The sequence below is a fragment of the Cryptomeria japonica genome, chromosome 8 (assembly GCF_030272615.1).
Source record: "Cryptomeria japonica chromosome 8, Sugi_1.0, whole genome shotgun sequence".
Classification (NCBI taxonomy): Eukaryota; Viridiplantae; Streptophyta; class Pinopsida; order Cupressales; family Cupressaceae; genus Cryptomeria; species Cryptomeria japonica.
Genome location: NC_081412.1, coordinates 507,469,335 through 507,482,023, shown reverse-complemented (window position 1 = coordinate 507,482,023; position 12,689 = coordinate 507,469,335). Strand labels below are relative to the sequence as shown.

Sequence of the window (12,689 nt, the reverse complement as noted above, 5' to 3'; positions counted from 1 at the left end):
AACACTCTGTATTCCATCGGTGGGAGCAATATCCTTGCTTGTGGTGACCTCTAGTAGGTTAGTTTGTGTTTCCATTTCTTTAAGAAAAGGTTTGTCTTGCTCAGTTGATGCCGGAGGTACTGACTCTATGTGAACCTGTTGCTCAGCCTGTTGTTCTGCTTGTTGCTCAATGTTACCAACTGCCAGTTTACCTTCTGTGTTATCAATTACCAGTGGCTCACTAGCCACATCTATCTTACCATTTGTGTCCTTATCTACCACAATGTTAACTTTCTGAGTATCAATATCTATTGTGTATAATACCTCAGATTTTGGGTTTGTGTCCTCTTATGGTACATCCATACTCTCATTTGTCGGTTGATCTTTAGTTACTACTGGTGGAGTATCTTGAGATGGTGGGGGAAGATTATCTATTATTTTAATGCTCGGAGGTCCACCAACCTTGCCTTTGCCTTTATCCTTATCTTTCTGATATACTTTGATAGGTTTAGGATTTCTATACTCTTCTTGTTTTTCTTTCTCTACAAGGAATATATCCCATCCATTTGCAGTTTCCTCTGCAACCTCGTTCACTCTACCAACCATTAGTGCTACATGTCGGTGTGCAGTTGAGAATACTGTCCGGTTAGCCTCTGAGATCATATCATCTATCTCTTTTAGTGAGTTAACAAGATAAACAGCAAGTAGTTTCTCAATTTTTATTTTCGAGTCAAGCTCTACAACAACTTGCCTTCTAGCTTCAAGTCTCTTAAACAGTTCTACTGGTAATTCATCTACAACTTGCATCAAAAATTTCTTATAGGTATCCAAGTGAAGAATTACACTGTTTTCAACTTTCTCCTTGTCATCAACTGATAACGAATCATATAATTTGTTGATTTTTTTTAGCTATCCATCCTCTGTTATTTCATCTAGTAGTTTGTTAGTTGGAGCAATATTTTGTTGAGTCATTTTCTTTGGTGTTAACTTTTTCTTTTTAGGAGTTATCTTCTTAGCCGAGGGCCTTACTGCCTGTTGGTTTTGTCTGTTTCTTCTAGGCGAAGGTGTAGATACTGGTGAAGGTTTTCTTTTGCTCACAACTCTTTTAAATGCAGCTGGCATATCACTTTCCAAAGAAGTTGCTACCGGTGAAAGGTGAGTTTCTGGCTGTTGTGCTTGTAACTCATCTTTAGTGATACCAGTTTGTTTAAGTACATCTTCTTTGATAGCCTTAGCCTGCCTTGATCCTCTTCTCACTATTTCTTCTACCTTCTTTACTCTTTTCTTTGATTGAATTTGATTCTCAATGGTCTCAGCATTGCCAAATACCTCTTCCTTAGGTTCGTTGGGTGCTTCCAGAAGGGCTTTGCATATGTTTCAATTATATTGTCATCAGTTTCATAACCCATCTCAGTAACCTAAATTGTTCTTGGGATAACTGCTTCCATCCAAATCTCATCCTTTTTAATAATAAAGCATATTTCATCCTTATACTTATCTACAATTGTTTGTGATAATCTGACTCTAGTGTTCATCTGGGCCTTTAATGCTTGAAAGTATTCTTTAATATTCTTTTTTTTGCCTTAGGAATGATTGATTGCTTAATTGCTTTGCTACTTTGCTTGAAATGTATTTTCTCAAAATTTTTTGCACTCTTCGAATGTTTGAATGCTCGATGAAGTAGAATGGAGCCAAAAACACTGATTTATAATGTCAATTTTGCCAACCACCACATTTAATGCTTGTCGGTTAAGTAATTACTTAACTTATCTATCAGTATAGAAGTAATTTCAACTTCTCACCATCAACTGAGGGAATAATAGCATGTTTCACATTTGTTTGCCAAACCCTCAAAGAGATTTTCTTCAGTTAAATGAAGACTCTCCTGTCGGTGGAGTGTTACTTTCTTCTACCGGTGGAGTGTTATTTTGTTATGCTGGTGGTGGAGTATTCCTATCAACATTTAGTTTTGATTTCCTGATCCATTTTTTGAGAATTCCTATTTTACTTCTTCAACCTTTTCTTTACCTTTCAAACTAGCACCATTGTTGTTTACCGGTGAGGACTTGCTTCTACAAAATTTTGCAATATGTCCAATTTTGTTACAGGCATAACAAGTCACATTATTTTTATGAATAGCTTTCCCATAACCTATGCCAGTTTGTGTTCTGCATTGAGTAGATAAGTGTCCAAATCTTCCACAAACATAACATCTCACATTCATTATGCAATTCTCTGAATTATGACCAACTTTGTTGCAATTTGAACATTGATCGGTGGGTGTATTGGTATTTTGATAATTTCTAGATCTACATTGATTTTCTCTATGACCATACTTATTACAGTTAAAGCATTTGCCATTAAATTTATAAGCAGTAGGTTGTCTTATTGGTTTTCCATGATCCTGTGTGTTTGAAGTACCGGAGCTTTCACCAGTTTCAAAGCCAAGACCATTAGTGTCACCATTAGGTTTCTGTTTCTTCAACAAGTCACCAAGTTTTTCTGAGCTTTTCTTGAATTTTTCTTTATGTTGATTTGCAGCAGCCAGTTCTCCTTCCAAGATACCTTTTTGTCTCATGAGTTCATTTGAGTCATTTTGTGCATGCATTAGATCTATTTTCAACATATCATTTTCATAGCTAAGTCTTGTGTTTTCATTTGCAGCATCATTCAGTCTTCTAGTCAAGTCTTCTTCATTCTTCTTTCTATCTTCAATTTCTTTACAAAATCTCATAATCATATCCTGCATCTCATTCTTTGTTGTCATGTTTTCTTGTTTCAGCTTATTCATCAGATCACTAAGAGTTTCCTTTTCATCATTCTCATTTTGCATCTTTTCACAAAGTTCTCTTCTCTTGTTTCTTGAAATGGTGAGATTTTCTTGAAGTGCTTGAATGATATCCTGTGCAGCTTTTAGATCATCTTCAAGTTTGATATTTTTCAATTTTTTTGCATCATAGTCTGAGAGAGTTGCTTCTAGTTTCTTCATCAAGTTTTCCATCTCTACCGGTGTCAAGATCTTCCTCAAGCTATTAGGCTTCTGAAAATAGAGGATCGGGCTCTGATAACAATTGTTAGGATTCTCATAAATACTGAGAGGGGGGGGTGAATCAGTATCTAACTAGTAAATAGATTTTCTTGTCTTAAAAAATGTAAAGCATATTAATATTGTATACCGGTAAATAGAAAGTAATGCAATAAACAAAGATAACAACAACCACATGAAAAACACACCATAACATAGTAGTTTAACGAGGAAACCCAGTGTGGGAAAAACCTTGGTGGGATTTGTAACCCACAATATTCACTTACTGGCCAATAAGAGAATATTACTGCTACAAGAGGGGCCTGCACATACAGGAAGGCCAAGTGCCTAGAGCTCACTGCTCAATTACAAAATGGGAATTCTCACTGACTTACAAAATGGATTATATAAATCCAATGTCTTGTACTGCTTCAAAATAGCATCTACTATGCCAGATCCAGTACCAGTTTATAGCTCTGCTTCTTACATAAACCCTTAACCTATAATAGGTCTGCCTTATTTTGCCTAATAACATTCCTCTATGCATACCTAATTATTCTACAGTGATCTCTTATATATATGAGTCATTTTACAATTTGCCAAGTCGGCTTACAATGATTTTACAATAATAAACAAAATAAATTACAATCAAAAATTCTTGTCGGCTTCTGTGTCGGTATGCTTCCTTTCACTGTCGGTGTCGGTGGTCTATGTGTCAGTGTAGAATCTGACTTTGCTGGTGTCTGTGGATTGCCTTGCTGGTGTAATAGGATTGTAAGGTTGCCATCAATGACAAAACCTTCAATCACCTACAATGTCTCATTGGAGTGTGCATTTGCCAATAGATAGGATTGCATTGAAATCCCCAGCAATCACACAACCGCCCACAGATACATTGCTTATTTTGCTTGAGAGTAGTGTCCAGAGAAATCGCTTCTCCTAAGAAGATGTTGGACCATAAACATTAAACAGATTGAAACTTTCATTTCTGCTTAGAATGGTGACAGTACAGAGCTGCCAATATTTGTCTTATCTTACTAAGGAGACCCTAACATTCATGGGGTTCCATATGACCCCTAATCCCCTGGATGCACCCTCTGAGCATCTCATCAGGCCCTTCCATTGTTTCCAAATTTTCATTTTGGCCTCTATCTCATCTTGAGCCCACTTAGTTTCTTGAAGTAACCATAAGTCTCCTTTAGTTTCATCAATTTGGCGCTTGATTAAACGCCACTTGTCAAGGGTGTTTATGCCCCTGACATTCCAGGTTATAAGTTTCATTGTTTCTCAAGAAGGAAGTTTCCCTTCCCTAGCTTTAATTTTGTTTGGCCACTGGCTGTACCGACAACTTCTAGCTTTGCTTTCTGGGTTTTTCGTCCCCTTTTCCTTTTGGGTTTAAAATTTGGCTTGGTGATGTTGGACTGAATCTTTTCAAATCCTCTCACTGTGTTTTTTATCAATAACTCAGAGTCTGGCTCAAAATCCTCTTCCCATTCAGATGTTGAGTCCTCTATTTTTCCTTCCTCCAAAGGGGGGCCAGTATCTTCTTCTGGTTCTCCCAGAGTACCGGTGTTCAGATTTCTTTGGGCATCTTCCTCCCCAGATTAGGGGTAGGGTATTTCCTCCGTTTCTACCTGATTTCCAACTTCAACTTCACACAGAGGGTTATACTTGTTGTCTTCTTTTACCAATATAACCTCAGAATCTACCGATGGAGTTTGTATTGTAGCAATCAATTTTCCCTCAATATCTTCCTACAAGGTTTTGGTCTTTTCTAAAAGCATTATCAAATCTTACTTACTTTCAGGCACCATATTACTAGTGTTTGACTTTGATATAGGAGGATGACCAATGTTTACTGGTATAATCTCCTTAGAGGGAGAAATATTAGTGTTCAAATCTTCACTGTTATGATCTTGCCTTTCTTCCAAAGGATTCATTGCTTCTGCTTCTGATACTTCTTCCTCTAAAGAGGTTTGCATACAGGCATAGTTTCTTTGTATACTTGCTACCATCTCACAGTCAAGTCCAAGGTGGTCAAGGGAAAAACACCTAGGGCAGATGTGTAGTTGGTCTTCCCTGTCAATTCTTTGGATCCATACTTTCCTAGTCCCTGCAATTTTAATTTCCTTTGGGATCTTTGAAACATGCTCTGTGTTGATGCAAATTCTGAGAAAACTCCCCCATAATTTATCCTCCTGAATACCATCCACCAATACAAATGTGCCCAATTTGTTACCAAGATCTTTAATGACGTCAATATCCCAATAGTCTGTTGGGCAATTATATAGCCTGATCCATACCTTGCTGCTCAGCAACACGTGTCTGTGGATCAAAATTGGGTTGCCAATCTATGATGTGAACCTCAGTACCATCCAAAATGTATGGGCCCTTATTTCTTGCAGTCCATTTTGCTTCTTTTTCCATGAATTCAATCATGTAGTAGTCATTTGGAAGAATGTTTATATTGATTTCCTTACCCCATTGCGATCTACACCAAGATTTAAAAATTCCTATATTCTTTTTCCCCCCACCCCATTTGACAAAAAAGTAGAAATTATGCAGATTCAAGTTGGCTGAATTAATTTTGGTTTCATCTAGGATAATGGAGGGAATTGCATCATGCCTTACTAGTTTCTGATGTGGAGGTTGATTGGGAGGATGATCCCATCTCCTTCATGTAGTGAACCCTTTATGCTCCTGCTTAGGGTTTTGATGATTGGTAGACCAATTGGATCTCCACTTTGTTGCTTGATCTGCCCTTGAGGTCCTTTTTTCCCTGAATCACCCATCCCATTTGCAGAAACTGTCCTGAGGTTCCCGGTATGGTTTACTGGTAACGTTGTGCAAGTTTGCATTTTCTATGGCCCTATCTGATACATTGTAGATCGGTCCAAGGGTTCTAAATAGAGGAGTGTTTGATGTCGAGAATTTGGCCTCTCAGAACCATCCCTAATTCTTCCATTCGAAACCATTTTTCTTCCAATTGATAGGGTTGATAGGGCATTGGTTGCTGTTTGAATATGGGTTTCCATTGTTTTCCCAAGATCTAGGATCTCTATTGCCTTTTTTTAACTTCTAAGCTACTTGAATCCTGACCGCTTCTATCGGGAAGGCGATGTCGACTTCATCGCTCCATGAACCACTCCATTGATTTTCTCCCTTACATTCTGTAATGCCCCGCTAGGAAACCCCGAAGGGATTAAGCTATAACACAAGAATGGAGTGCAAAATTTTTTTTTTTTAAAAGTTACAATCACATAAGATGCAACAAGATATCAAAGATTCAGATTACATAGCGGAAGACATCAACTAACACCTAAAGAGTTTCCCAACGAGATTACGTAAATTTCACGATTCACTTAGCTCACACAATTAATCCAGAAGCTGAATGTCTTAACAACGAGATAATTCATAATCAGGATAATCTCTTTCAAAGATGGAAATATAAATCACAAGCAATGACTCATCATTAAGATCCATTCATAAACTTCATTCAATCCTTTCATTTAAAATTACAAACCATACATCTAACATTCTAATTCACTAGGATTTCATCATAACATGAGAGATCTTTCCAAGCATATTTAAATTCCTTAACAACAACTGAGTAAGATTCATCACTCTAAGTTACATCATTTCATATTCCAATTTATTGCATTTCAAAAGACGATTGCATACTAGCATCTACGATAATATCATCTAAACCACTTAAGCATTTGATCAACATGGCATACAAGAAAGAACTGCATAAAAGCATTTATAGTTAATTCCAATTATCCACTTAACCATTCTAACATAAACTAATCATACATGATAAAGCTGAATAAAGGAGACATAAGAGAATACATCACATAACACCATAATGATCTCGGAGTTCACCCCTAAAGGGCACCATCTCCGGGTCTGCGCAACTGCAAGACCCCCTCTGATAAATAATGAAGTTAAGAATACAAGAGGTTACACCATACAATCCAGCCATCAAGGCGATACATAAACAATAATATACAAACGACCGCACCGGTCAATCAATACATAAACGATCCCTGGAGAGAACAGAATCCAGCTGAACATAATCAAAGCTACAACAAGAGGTCCATGAGAGCATCCATAAAACTGAGTCATCACCACCCAAGGGTCTAACATGAAACCGATACTCACAAGGGCGGAGACAAAAGGATGACTCACAAAGGACAAAATGACAACACACTAGCGAACGTAGGGACAAGTGTCATCACACAACCTGGTATGGATACCATGGCAAGTCTTCATAGGTCCCAGCCCCATACACTAGGTCACCCTGGCAACCTAATCTGAGCTTCCGACCCATCCAAGCCTCATGTGGACCCACGCATCCTCTCATGAAGACAAGGAAGATGGTTTGCCATTTCAGGCCTTCTCACAGCATGTCGAGTCTATGCTAGCACTCGTCCCATGTGTGAGGCACAATTATCTTAATTAGAGATTATATTCTAATCTACTTAGGTTATCACTTGTTAGACTCACTTTCGACGGGTTACCCAGCAGCCACTTTGGGCGCGGCCCCCAATCGAAAGCCACTTTCCCATACGACACTAGACCATACTCGGACGAACTCAAACCAAGGAATACACATGGTCAGACAAACGGAGTTCAAGAAGAGAGAATCAGTCATCTGGTCAAACACGACTCAAGATAATCACTTACTGACGGTACTCTAATCTAGAGACCCGACCAACAACGGTCAACCACAATCATCATTCGACTCACACACACAAGGAGGATATGATCAAAACAACACTACCACAATACAACAGCCAACTCAGAAACAGAGGACTGGAACAGGTACCCCAAGTCAAGCCATACGACAGGGTCCTATTAAACAAGGCAAAACATGCCATTCCTAATTAAAGGCGAATACAGAAATTAAACTCGCAAGGCAATAATCAGAAAAGACAATATTTCCTCAAATTGATTTAATCATAAAAAGACGATCAAGTTTCTACAAGATCTAAATCAGATTACAGTTATCTATCTCATCAAGGGTTAAGATGTTCTTGGTTTTCTAACTCCTAAGGTTCAACGCATCGAACAGACATATAAAGTCATAACGAGTTTTTAAACCAACTCATATTACTAAAATTCAGACAACCATTAATCAACTAAAATAGGATACATTTAATCTTCAACAAAACGTCATTAACATACCAGTCTAAAATCAATCTCTACAGATTCATAATTTCAATTCCAGTTACATAATACGGATTACGGAAATAAAAATGTAGAAAGAGAATCTAAATGGAGATAATCACTTCCAAGGCATATCGTTTAAATTCAAACACCCACGATAAATATATCACTTACTTTTCAATTACTCAACTGATATGTTCTACAATAGCATTTAACATCATCAATAGTAATTCCATCGTATTAAAACGATTTCCCAATAACAGATTATTCCCTACTATGCTTTTAAGCAATAATACCTTAATCGTACTTACAATTCCGATTATACTTAACATTAAAATATCTTTCATTAAAATGATATAAATTATCATATGTTTTTTCTTTTTTTTTTTAACGATAAAAGAAAACATTTTAAAAAAAACCATTTGTAAAAACGATGTTTCATTTAACAAAAAAAAATGCATTTAAAACAACGTTTAAAACAAACTACGTTTAAAATGAAAAAATGCATTTAACACTTAGCGGCGAGGGCGGGCTATGCCCTAACCCTAACCGCAGGGCATTGCCCAAGAGGCGGCGCTGTTGCGGTGCCCGCAGGCCCGCGGCGCCCTGCGGCCACCGCAGTGTGCCGCGGCCGGAGGCCCTAACACCAGCGAAAGGCGGGGGGGGAAACAAAGGCACGAGCGGGAGAAGAAGGGGGGACGCGCGGAGGAAGGGGGGAGGAGCGGGTGGAGCTCCGCTCCCCGCCTCCAAACCCCATCCGATGGATAAAACACGCCCGCACAGCTCGGTTCAAAATATATTTACACAGAGCTAAAAAAATAAAACACAGTTCGAACTAACATATTTTCCTTATATTTTTTTTAAACACAGCGCTATGATAAAATAAAAACACAGTTCGAACTTCCAAAACAAAAACACCCAAAAGGGATTGCTGAAGTTTTCAATTCAATATCAAACCGGTTTAAACAACTGAGATCGATATCACATTTTCTTGAAGGGTTTTTTTTTCATTCTTTACAAACACCCAAGGGAGATTTACACCAAAATTCATCAAGAACAGCAATGAGGAAAATACCCATCTCCATTAAAATTTCCAGCCAAATTCATAATGAACAATCAAATTGATTTTCAATAACTAATTCAGAATCCTACCTTAATTTGCAATCCTGGTATGGCCGAGGGAGAGCCCACCTGTCAGATCCAGCAACATTCCTTTCCCCAAAAATCTTCTCCAAAATTGTCCATCCTCCTTCAATCTTCCCCAAATTTGGGTTATATGGAAGAGTTGACCCAAAAATTCCATTTTTGGAATAAAAACTTTTATTTTGCAAATAATTCACCAAATAATTCCTTTACTAATAAAAACAACAAATTAACTTGGTTTCTAAATCCAAAAACGATTTTCTCAATTAACTGAAATTTAATCTTTCAAATTTAATAATCCAACAGAATGCAATTACGTCTATTGCGATAAAATATAAAACTTCATTTCATCAGCATATATAAAATGCATTAAATATTCGAAAACAGTCATTTAATCGAATTCACTCCCAATTTAAAACGAGCAACCCAATATCAACGAAAATCACATAACGGAAACCAGATTAATCTAATCCATTACTCATCAATGCACAAACGCATAAATAATCAAAATAATTACTAAGGACTAATTAATCAATTTAACCATGCACACCAAGCACGCAAACCGAGAAGGTCAACCAAACAGACGACTCGCAAACCCAAACAAACAGGGATTACCGACGACGACTGGCGATGCTCACTTGAGCACGACGAAGGTCAACTAGGGTCTTACGACCACCTAATCCAACTCTAAGGATTAAAAAGATACACTCAAACCTGCAATCCAGTTGAAGACGAACCTCGCACTCATGCGGCGTGGTACCTGAAATTTTCTGCAACCAAAGATCATACATGCATACATATATACAATTTAATGAAATCATTAGTCCGATACTAACATCACGAGATAGGAACACTGAAAATCTGCATACAACTAGTGTGAGAACCACATCAATAGCTATGCGTTAAATCAAACATCTGATTGTAACATCATATTACGATTAACTAATCAAGATTAAACCAAGGTTAGAGATCGATTACGGTAGGGGTACTACACATTCATTGAAGCTTCCCTTGCCTTTTTCTGTAGTCGCATACCTTGGTTCCTCACAGCCGTCGCTCCATCTTTCACTCTTCTGGGCTTTTTCGCACCTCTGCCCTTCTTCGCTCTGCTCATCTTTTTTTACACTTGTTATTATTATTGTACAATTTTTCATATAATTATTTGATATAAGTCAAGGATAATTTAGACAATCATGTTCAATCAGAATATTGTTTCACCAATATCTAATCAAATCATTTCTACTTCTGGCTACCATAAGAGTAGCTCCCTTTCATTACTCATAAATAAAATAAAATGTTAAACATAGAGAGTATTCATTAGAGTATGAATGGATCTAAGGATCTTCTAAAGCCATTTGATCTAAGCCAAGGATGATGCTTCATCATTGGCACATACAAGGCATGCATATGTGTCTATTCTATTATCCTCAAGAGCCTCCTACATAGTTGTTACAATTTCCTTCAATTGTTTATTCTCATTTTGTGACTTGATATAGATGGCATTACCTATGAGCCCAGATTTTGCTTCCAATGAAGCACCTTTCACCACTTCTATCGCCATGCTCCTCAACTGCAGGTGCAAACGTTTGATGGCACTCACTGTATGTTTCTGACCCCTAGTTGTATGGAGGATGTTATAAACATATCACTCCAAAATCTCTACATTATGTATATGTGCCCTTGATAGGTTCTTCTCCCCAATAATGGCTTGAATCACATCTCCAAAAAGTGAGAAAATTTCATTCAAATGTTCATCAGCTGATTTTTTCTTGTAGCTGCATTCACAACTTGGGAGAAAACTTAAGTCCTCTTTCCTCTTTCAACTAGTTGATGAACATGCCATATTACCAATTTCTTAACTACACATCTAAATTAATTTGAACATCTCAATCCATATTTAACCTTACTCTCAAACTCCAATTATATATATATATATATATATATATATATATATATATATATATATATATATATATATATATATATATATATATATATATATATATATATATATATATATATATATATATATTCACACACACTATGCATTTTATATTATTATTGTATTATTAATCTTAATTCATTTAATTTATTACATTGTCTTTTCTTTTTCAATATATTTCTTAATATGAATAATTTTATAATATCTTTTCATTCTTATTAGTACTTGTCGTAGGCAATGCTATTGCATTCACTAAGCATAACTAATCAATTAGTTTGCACCAATCAAAAGTGAATATTATTTTCTTTCAAAATAAACTTGGTTTTTGTAAAGTTGAGATTTATATTTTTAAATTTAAGATATTGTTAAAATTATTTATCTACATTATAATTGGTTTAAAAAATTTGGTGTTATAGGAGAAAACTTTTAGGAATGATAGGTTTTAAGGTTTTTTTGGATTTCTTTGCAATTTAAAAAAAGAAATGTCTATTTTAAATATGTTTTTATAATATTGTATATAAAATACATTTTTTAAATAAATATAAAAAAATTATTTTTTTTTTAATCTCAAAATATAGATAATAAAACCAATTATGGGGATTTGATTCAGTTTAAATTAAATTAAATACAAATATTTCTATTAAAAAATAAATCTAATTATTATATGTGTTATTTATGATTGTATTTTATATATCTTTTTAAAATCATTCTATTTTTTAATTCTTTTTTAAAATCATAATTTTTTTAATCATTTTATCATATACAAAATAATTTAATTATTTGTAATCATAAATTTAAATATTTTTCATTAACTTGTACAACTTGAGTTGGCATAGTGGTGGAGAAATCCCACAAGGGGGTAGGGTATGTATGCCTTATCGGCTTCGGCCCATTGCCGATCAAAAAAAAAAATTATATATATTTTTCATTAAGCTATTCAAAAAATGTCTATTTTCACTTTTTTTTTTTTATTAATAGTTATTTTATTAAGACTAATTATAAAAAATATTATAAAAATATAATTAAAATAATATAATATTACACTACAAATAAATAATTAGATTTAAAATTAATTTTATTATTATAATTATATATAAAAATTAAATTAAATTAGGATTATACTTTTAAGAAAAATATATTTTTTCAATATTATAATTATTTATATTATTTTTATAAAAATAAGACTTCTACATAAATATAATTATACTAATCTATTTTTAAAATAACAATGATTTAAAATTTTAATAATTAAAACTTAGAACAAGTTTTTTTATTACAATACTATGATGCCAAATACTCACCATTACCTAGCACTTATTAGTACTTGCGTCAATTAGTTTGCACTAATCAATAGGGATTCTTATTTTTGGTTTCAAAATAAACTTGATTTTTGTAAAGTTGAGATTTATATTTTTAAATTTAAAATAATGT

General features: G+C 35.0%; 1 protein-coding gene across 1 annotated transcript in view; it reads right to left on the bottom strand.

Moving 5' to 3' along the window:
* LOC131857752 (uncharacterized) overlaps positions 1-12,689 on the bottom strand; it is an 82,965-nt gene that overhangs the window by 5,937 nt on the left and 64,339 nt on the right. Inside the window, exon 4 of the mRNA XM_059210461.1 lies at positions 125-254. Coding sequence (XP_059066444.1) covers positions 125-254 — 130 coding nt within the window. The remainder of the gene's footprint in view (positions 1-124; positions 255-12,689) is intronic.